Source organism: Arachis duranensis, chromosome 1, assembly GCF_000817695.3.
Source record: "Arachis duranensis cultivar V14167 chromosome 1, aradu.V14167.gnm2.J7QH, whole genome shotgun sequence".
Lineage (NCBI taxonomy): Eukaryota > Viridiplantae > Streptophyta > Magnoliopsida > Fabales > Fabaceae > Arachis > Arachis duranensis.
Window position 1 is genome coordinate 94,105,918 of NC_029772.3, and position 7,801 is coordinate 94,113,718.

At 38.0% G+C, this 7,801-nt stretch overlaps 2 protein-coding genes across 3 annotated transcripts in view; one reads left to right on the forward strand and one right to left on the reverse strand.

Moving 5' to 3' along the window:
• Window positions 1-4,878, forward strand: part of LOC107462757 (flowering time control protein FCA) — a 9,544-nt gene extending 4,666 nt beyond the window's left edge. For both annotated transcript variants that reach the window (XM_016081398.3, XM_021125817.2), the window contains exons 7-19: window positions 55-121; window positions 303-382; window positions 460-524; window positions 970-1,026; window positions 1,147-1,312; window positions 1,966-2,043; window positions 2,149-2,715; window positions 3,032-3,226; window positions 3,320-3,517; window positions 3,590-3,628; window positions 3,778-3,837; window positions 3,920-3,965; window positions 4,347-4,878. In XM_016081398.3, the coding sequence (XP_015936884.1) occupies window positions 55-121; window positions 303-382; window positions 460-524; window positions 970-1,026; window positions 1,147-1,312; window positions 1,966-2,043; window positions 2,149-2,715; window positions 3,032-3,226; window positions 3,320-3,517; window positions 3,590-3,628; window positions 3,778-3,837; window positions 3,920-3,965; window positions 4,347-4,354 (1,626 nt within the window). In that variant the 3' untranslated portion in view covers window positions 4,355-4,878. The remainder of the gene's footprint in view (window positions 1-54; window positions 122-302; window positions 383-459; window positions 525-969; window positions 1,027-1,146; window positions 1,313-1,965; window positions 2,044-2,148; window positions 2,716-3,031; window positions 3,227-3,319; window positions 3,518-3,589; window positions 3,629-3,777; window positions 3,838-3,919; window positions 3,966-4,346) is intronic.
• Window positions 4,879-5,405: 527 nt separating this feature from the next.
• Window positions 5,406-6,640, reverse strand: LOC107463520 (peroxidase 40). The gene is made up of 4 exons (XM_016082325.3): window positions 6,410-6,640; window positions 6,131-6,322; window positions 5,888-6,053; window positions 5,406-5,812 (listed from the first exon to the last, which is right to left on the reverse strand). The coding sequence occupies exons 1-4, from the start codon at window positions 6,638-6,640 to the stop codon at window positions 5,406-5,408; spliced, it is 996 nt and encodes a 331-aa protein (XP_015937811.1).
• Window positions 6,641-7,801: the final 1,161 nt, after the last annotated feature.

A 7,801-nucleotide genomic window follows, 5' to 3' on the forward strand; every position in this document is an offset into this window, starting at 1 on the left:
TTTCCTTTCTTTTAATTTTAGCATGGAAGTAATAGATGTACCTCTCTGCTTCAGGTTTTCTCAAAATATGGGCGGGTTGAAGATGTTTATCTCATGCGTGATGAGAAAAAGCAAAGCCGTGGTATGTCTTTTTATCTGTTCGGAGGTATAGCTAGGAACTGTAGGATGCCGGATTAACCTTTTACTTCATTCTTTGGGCTATCCTAATATTTATTCTGGTTTTGTCTTCTATGTCTCGGTATCTGTATTTCTGTTTGATGACAATATCCATTACATAATATTTTGCATCTTTTTTATTGAAGGATGTGGTTTTGTTAAATATTCGCATAGGGATATGGCATTGGCAGCTATAAATGCACTGAATGGGATTTATACAATGAGAGTAAGGAATATTTGAAGTTAGTAATGGTCCTCCTTATGGAAGTTTTCTGCTTTAATCTCTTGTACTTTGCTGCACAGGGTTGTGATCAACCTCTAATTGTGCGGTTTGCTGATCCCAAGAGACCTCGTCAAGGAGATTCTAGGTGAGCTGAAGTCTATTTTAACTCCAAAAATTTAACAAAATTGTTAAGTTGTGCAATTTTCATGTTTGACCCAGTGATTGCATTATGCTTACTGATATCATTTATCAATCCCAAACTAGAAGTAATATGTGCTATTTAGTATTTGGCAATCTGAAGTACAGCTTTGTTCAAATTTGAGGTTGCTATTAACTGATAAGTTGATGAAAGGTATTGTGGAGCTCATTTTTATGCACTCAACAAGTTTTTATTTTCTATTACAATCATGGGTGAAGGAAAGGAGTTTATTTTTTGTATTTGAATTTGAATCAGTTAATATTCTTGATAAACTGATACCCAAATGGCTGTCCTATATGTACTATTTTTGGTGTCCTACATATTATTCAAACTTTGAAATGCTTTATATATATCTCAAAGTTGTTACAGAAAATTTTCTTGCTCATTTCAGGGGTCCTGCACTTGGTGGCCCAGGATATGGTTCTAGATTTGATGCACCAGGCCCAAGGTATAATGTACATCCATGCCCTTTTACTTCTTTCTTGTATCTCCTCATTCTCCTGTGTCTATATATATATGTATTTGTGGTTTGGTGATGTAATGTTTCATTCTGTATAACCTCGTGCAGATTTCCATCAAATATTACTGATCCCATGGGTGATCGTATGCCTCCTCCTAATGCTTGGCGTCCAATGCATGCACCAAATATGGGCCCATCTCCGAATGCTGGTTTTCGTGCGGTGGGGCCTCCAATGCTTCCAAGGTCTGGTGACATGGCATTGCCTACAAATCCAGTAAGTATAAACTAAGAGATGAAGTTATGCTTGCCCAAATTCAACTTTTCCCTTCTGAAATGTGGTGCGCCTACTGTTTATGTTAGTATTGAATTTGTTCTGGATTCTGTGAAGTCTGGTCATGCCAAGAATGAACAATCCTATTTAATGTGTTGTCTATTAATTTGATGAGTAGAACTATAACTGCAAAATTTTGTATGTATCTATTGACATAAGTCATCCTGCTTTTAATACGAAGCATATTGTCGGCAGGGCTATGGGGAAAAGGGAGGGGATCATAGAATTTATTAATACTTTTTGAAAATGCTGTCTTTATTGCACTTTAAAAAAAAATACCGAAGTTGTGTTTGTATTTCGATTAAATGGGACAAATGGAAATGTTGACTGTTAATTGGTATAGGTATTTAGTTTATGATAAAAATGGTAGGAGTTGATGGAAACATGAAATCTGGTTGTACTAAACTAGAACTTCGTTGCTATATGTTATTGGCCAATCATCCTTCCTAGATCTATTATAGAAAATGATGTATTAGTTGCTGGTTGTGTGATCTTTTCTCTAAACCTTTTACTCTTCTTCCTCCATCATTTGTTTATTTTTTTTCAATGATCTGGTTGGTCACAACATCTATTGTTTATACTAAAATGAAATGTAGGGTGGTCCTATGACTGGCATGGGAGGTCCAATAGATGACCGTTTCCAAGTGCAAAATTTTCCACCATTTTCACAACAGGTATAATTAAAATAATTAGCAGTTTGACATGAATTAATAATTAGGGTTTACTGCTTGTTTGCGACCCTAAAATAAAAGAGAATAATACATTAATGTCACTGTCAGAATTTCAACCAGCCTATGCCACAAATTCCACCAGCCAGCCAGCAACAACAAATAGCACCATTGCACAAACCGACACAATCTTCTCAGGAGTTGCCTCCTTCCCACCAGTTGTACCCTCAAGGTCCGACACCCTACTTACAAACTCCACCACCTTCATCTGTACGGCATCCTGGCCAGCCACAACTTCCACTCACTGCTGGTTCTCTACCTTCACAGCAGATTCATAGCATGAGTGGGCAGTTCCCAACTTCACAACCCCAAGCTCAGCAGAGTTCTTTGGCTACTGCATTTCCTCAGGCACCTCTTGATACTAGCGGAAAATCTGGTACAACTTTGGCTACCTCAAATAAACAGCAAGTTCCCACTGGGCAGCAGCAGACAGTTCAACCTCTTCAGCAATCCCCCTCTCAGTTAGCTCAGATGCTGTCACAGCAAACTCAGACTTTACAAGCAAGCTTTCATTCCTCCCAGCAGGCCTTCTCCCAGCTCCAACAACAACTACAGATGATACAGCCATCTAGTCAGGCTAATACATTGCAGCAAAATTCAGAAGCTACTAAAAATCAGGTATTTTTGGTTAAAATCTGCTTGGCTTAGCCTTCTCTTTAGATTCTAGTTTTTCAATTTCTCACTTTGGATTAGGTTTCATATTTTGGGGATTAGTGTTTCTGCTTGTTTTTTATTAAGTAGAATGTGGATGTGTGGAAATTGTTTTGATTCAGTTTTACTTCAAAGCTTTTGATAGTTGCAGTTCTTCCATCGATGGTATTATTAGAGTTGACATATGGTTATAGTGCATACTAGTGTTCGTGGGATGTATCATTTATAATTCTTTGAGGAAGCTTCGCAGTAACATTCATCTGCTAATGCTTTCTACCTGTAGTCTCAATGGGCTGGAACCATACCGCAGACCATGGTCAGCACTGCTGCAGAAATGCCTTCCTCTGCATCTGCTTCTGCTTCTGCTGCTGTACCAGTGGTAAGCCCAAACACAGCTATTGTGAAATGTAATTGGACAGAGCATTTATCTCCAGAGGGTTTCAAGTATTACTACAATAGTGTCACTGGTGAAAGTAGGGTAAGAATTTGTTTTTTATTTGTCATTATCTTCCCTGACTTATAATTCACTTGAGTAGTTGAGTAACTATTGTTAACTGTAATGAACCTATAGTGGGAGAAACCAGAGGAGTTGACATTATATGAACAGCAAAAGCAACAGCAAATGATGTCTATGCAGCAGTCTCAGTCTCAGTCACAGTCACAGCCTTCAGTAGTATCTGCTCAGCAACTTCCTCAAGTCCAACAGGTTCAGCCTCAAGGTAATCAAGGCCGGGTTCTCCACCATCAACAAATGCAGCAGCCCCCGGTGGTAAGCATATCTATGATATTCTTGCATTGTAAAAAGATTTTATGTTGCTGACTTTGCATTTTGCAATTCTAGTTCCAGGCATACGGAGTTACAGGTCACCAAGGTATTCAGGTAAAATAATTCTTGCCAACACCTGGTTAAATCGCTAGAGAGATGATTCTCGATGTTCTTCATAATCAGTTCATGGAGCCTCTGGCACTTTGTTAGTATTTTGGTAGCTCCTTTTTGTTGTATTAATTGGAACTACTGCTTCTATTCAGGATTATAAACAGATACAGGCATCTGGAATTTCTGCTGTTGATGCTGGACGCTACTCTCAGGTATTCCGAGGTTTACACTTAACATCTTTCATTTGTGTTATTATGTCCTTTAGTCTAATGTTATTTCATGAATCAATTCCAGGGCATCCAAACTTCTCAAGAGTGGATGTGGAAAAATAAGCCTGCAGGTTCCAATCCTTGCACCCACTTCTCTACCCTGCTCCAAATGCGCATCCACATGTGTGCACATGCATAGGCACACACAAACCACATGAATTTCAATTAAAAAATAGGATGTGCTAATGTTGCCATCACCTTGCTATTTTACCTTGATGTCGGTGGGGAATTTTTTATGGGATATTTTCGTTAGAAGGGTAGTTAGTCCGCAGTTTTTCAATTTGTAGTATCTTTTCGATTTCCATTGTTTCTCCGAGTTTGGGTTGGGATTTGAAAGGAGGTAACTTGTGAATTTTGTTGGTTAAGAATGCTGAAGATATTTGTTCGAGCATTCTTGTTACTCTTTTCACTTCCAGTGCTGACATATCTTTCTATTCTATTTGCACCCGCAGGAGTTTGAACTTGGATTTTTTGAGCTTTGAGGCAGCAGCTCGAGATGTTTCAGCCTTTCAATGGCTGTAAAAACAGAATCTCTAATCGCTCAAAGGTAGGGCACTGTCACCTTCATTCTGCTTCAAAATGGCATGTAACCGTTTATTGTCATTCATGAGTTATTTTGGCCCTTGTTGGGGTTTATTTATCTAATATAATATTAGCAGCTCAGGCCCAACACCAAGGGCCGTGGGGTCATACGTACACCAATATCCAAAACGCCCTACCAGAGCGTCTTACGTCTTGTGTAACATAAGCTTCGATTTAATTATAAATTTTAACACAAAAATAATTGCAGGGACATCGTAGATGAAATTTCTTAGGTTTCGGTACTGTCGTTTCATATAGTAGCGTAGCATGACACCTGCTTCGTATGAGTTAGATAATACTCGGGTTAGTTGAGTATATGATAAAATTATTTTAAAAAAAAATGTGTGAAACAATATTAAAAATCATTAGTCAAGTTACATATAAAATTGGTTCTTAAATTTATCTTTTTCTCTACTTCCATGCAAAGTTGATGCTGGATAGGTGAATGAGATAGCGCTTCATTTTGTTTGTGGTGGGGATAGTTTTATGTTGCGCCGTTATTTTAGTAGTTCTTCTACATAGTACGATTCCGTGTCAACTGATAAAGGTTGTTTGCGGTGTCGTTACGATATCCGTTCGTTTTTTCCCCGTCGGTAAATCTCAACACATGAGATGTGTCCCTTTACGGAAGTCTAAAGTGCGAGTGAAGTTTTCTATTTTTCGGATTTTAGCAAGAAGCTTCTTGATGTTTTGTTAGAGAATCTTATTGGTCCAAGTAGTATTTTAGACTTGATTTAAATGTTGAAAGACTACGTCTATAAATATTCGTATACTCCTCACCGCAAAGGGAAACTAGAGCTTTAAGACGCTGCTCTATGGGTTTGATAAATCTTATAATGGTGATAAGTAGCAAGTTCCAAGTATATAAGACTAAGCAATAAGCTATGTCGATGTGGGAACTATAATTTGATTCCATATTATAAAAAGGATTAATTAGGTAAGTTAATAGTTCGGCAGTCCCTTCGAATCTGGCCATCAATTTGAGTACTCGAACCCAAACTTCCCATCTTCACCATTGAATATCTGAAGTCGTCAAAAAAAGCAGATGGATCCTCGACATAGGTTTCCACAATTTGTCGTGTATGATCATTCCCATTGACGAGGGCTTGGTCTGACGGCAGTAGCCCCTCCCCAGAAAGTAGATTAACGTAGTACTGGCTGTCAAATGTAGCTGGTGTAGCGAGGTCAAGGTGTGCAACTTTGTTGGTGTTATCTTCTCCTGAGCACAGCTGTTGCAACGACTGAATGAATTGCATATTAACATCTGATGAGTCACTGCTACTCTGTAGGCGACTGCTAAATGTCGAGCATCGCGCTTTTCCAATTGTATGAGCACCTGAAATAATCACACAGAATTTACATTGTTTTTGTTTGTCACCAAATGCAAGAATTCAAGAGATGATTGATTAACCTGATAAGGCCACCATGTCTTGAAGATTAAGTCCGACATTCTGGAACTTAGTCAAGAGGACATCAACCGTTGAGTTTGGAGCTGGGATGTTATTATTTGCTGCTTCCTTGCTTGCACTTATGCTATCTTTTCTTCCCATTTTCACTTCCCAAGCTGGACCTCCTGACTGTGTAGCTTAACAAATTCATTAGTGGAATGAAAACGAAAACGAAAATGTAAATAATGGATAACCAAAGCACGAACCAGAACGACAGAATCTCGAGCAACAGTTGCCAATATATCAGCACAAGAGACAGTTTCAGGACACACTAATTCTAGCTCTGATTTGATTGCGTCGATCACTTCAAAGCCTCTTAACGAATTCAGGTTTGGAGCTGCACTCTTCTCACCCACAAAATCATCTCTGTCATCTAACAGAACCGAAGCATCACATCCCTGGAAACAATTATTATTGTTATTATAAACATTTGAAGGAAGTAATTAATTTGTGCAATGAAAGAAAGAAACTAAAGAATGTCTTGCATTGACAAAGCAATCATGGAAATGCAGCCTAAGTAATGAGGCTGCCATTCTGGAGTCTTGAGATATAGCTTGTTCCACCCATGAGAAGATTATTGCTTCTGCTTCCGGGCAACTATATTGATATGTGTCACTCCCTAATGGACACCCACTATCACCATCACCATCACCATTTGCACTTGTTGAACTCGCCTTCATCAACATTAAGCACAACAATATTAAATGCATGCCCATTATTGTATATCTCACTGTTAGGGTAGCACTAATGGATTTGCATGCTTAACACTGTATGCTCTTCTATATATATATTGAGGAGTAAAGGTGATGAAATAGATGGAAGACAGTCAATAATAAAGAGTGGTTAGTAATGTATCTGTATCACGATAATTACCTAATGCCATGTGCATACCCTACCATTCGTTTTGTATTCAAAATTCATTTTCATCTTTCACACACTATAAGCGTATCCCATATCATGTTTCAAAATAAGTTACTATCTTTTAAGATAATTACACGTATTATGTTAAATAATTTAGTCAAATTATCTAATAGGTTTTAGTTATTTTCTTTACATAAAAACATCTTCGTCAAACTTTCAAAATAAAGGGGAAAATGTTATATGAGCAAAGGTTTTTGAATAAAAATAAGGACAATGCTAGGTAATCAATGATTTTCTTGAATAACATGAACAACCACCAATCAAATAAAAACATATTATATCTCTAAATTATCCACCTAAATCTTAATATTAGAATAATCATCTACACACCTAGTAAAATAAACATTCGATACATTTATTGTTCACATTGTTTAATATTTTCATTGTTTACCAATACTTTTCTTAAAAATAATGATGTTTTACTGGAAAACCAAATTAGTTACAATTACACATGCTGCCAACAGATCATGACGTTGATCCATCATGCTTGAGTAAGAATTTCACATGGATATCTTTTTAAGGATCATGCGAATTAATACTGGTCAGAAGCGGATTCATGGGCGACTTTAAAATGAGTAAAGAAAGATAAGAGATAATGTGAAATTCTAAGGCCCAAAATGACATAAATCTTGGTCCAGTGGTACCAGCCCAACTCTAGTTGAATCCACTCAACATTGAGTTTTACCAACTCAACCCCCATCCATTTTATGCCAGTGTTTGATTTTCTAAACTCTATCTGTTACGGTAGGTAACCGGAGATTAGTGCAAAGGATGGCGTTTGGCGGCCCAAGTGTGCAATGGATGAGAACTCCGGGTAGGTACGCAGCTCGGGAGGCTCCGTCCGACTTGTGCTCGCGTGTGAATGGGGAGTGGTACCTGCAAAGATACTCCGATGCCTAAGTTAGCAAGGGTGTAAGCAGGTCTAGAGAGTATTGGGCTTAGAGATACCTGAAGGG

What these genes read in the sequence shown, in the direction of transcription:
- LOC107463520 (XM_016082325.3), bottom strand. Translation starts at nt 6,640, where the DNA reads ATGGGCATGCATTTAATATTGTTGTGCTTAATGTTGATGAAGGCGAGT. An exon ending in TCCATGATTGCTTTGTCAAT is followed by an intron (nt 6,323 to 6,409) that starts GCAAGACATTCT and finishes AATTGTTTCCAG; the next exon opens with GGATGTGATGCTTCGGTTCT. An exon ending in CTCGAGATTCTGTCGTTCTG is followed by an intron (nt 6,054 to 6,130) that starts GTTCGTGCTTTG and finishes TAAGCTACACAG; the next exon opens with TCAGGAGGTCCAGCTTGGGA.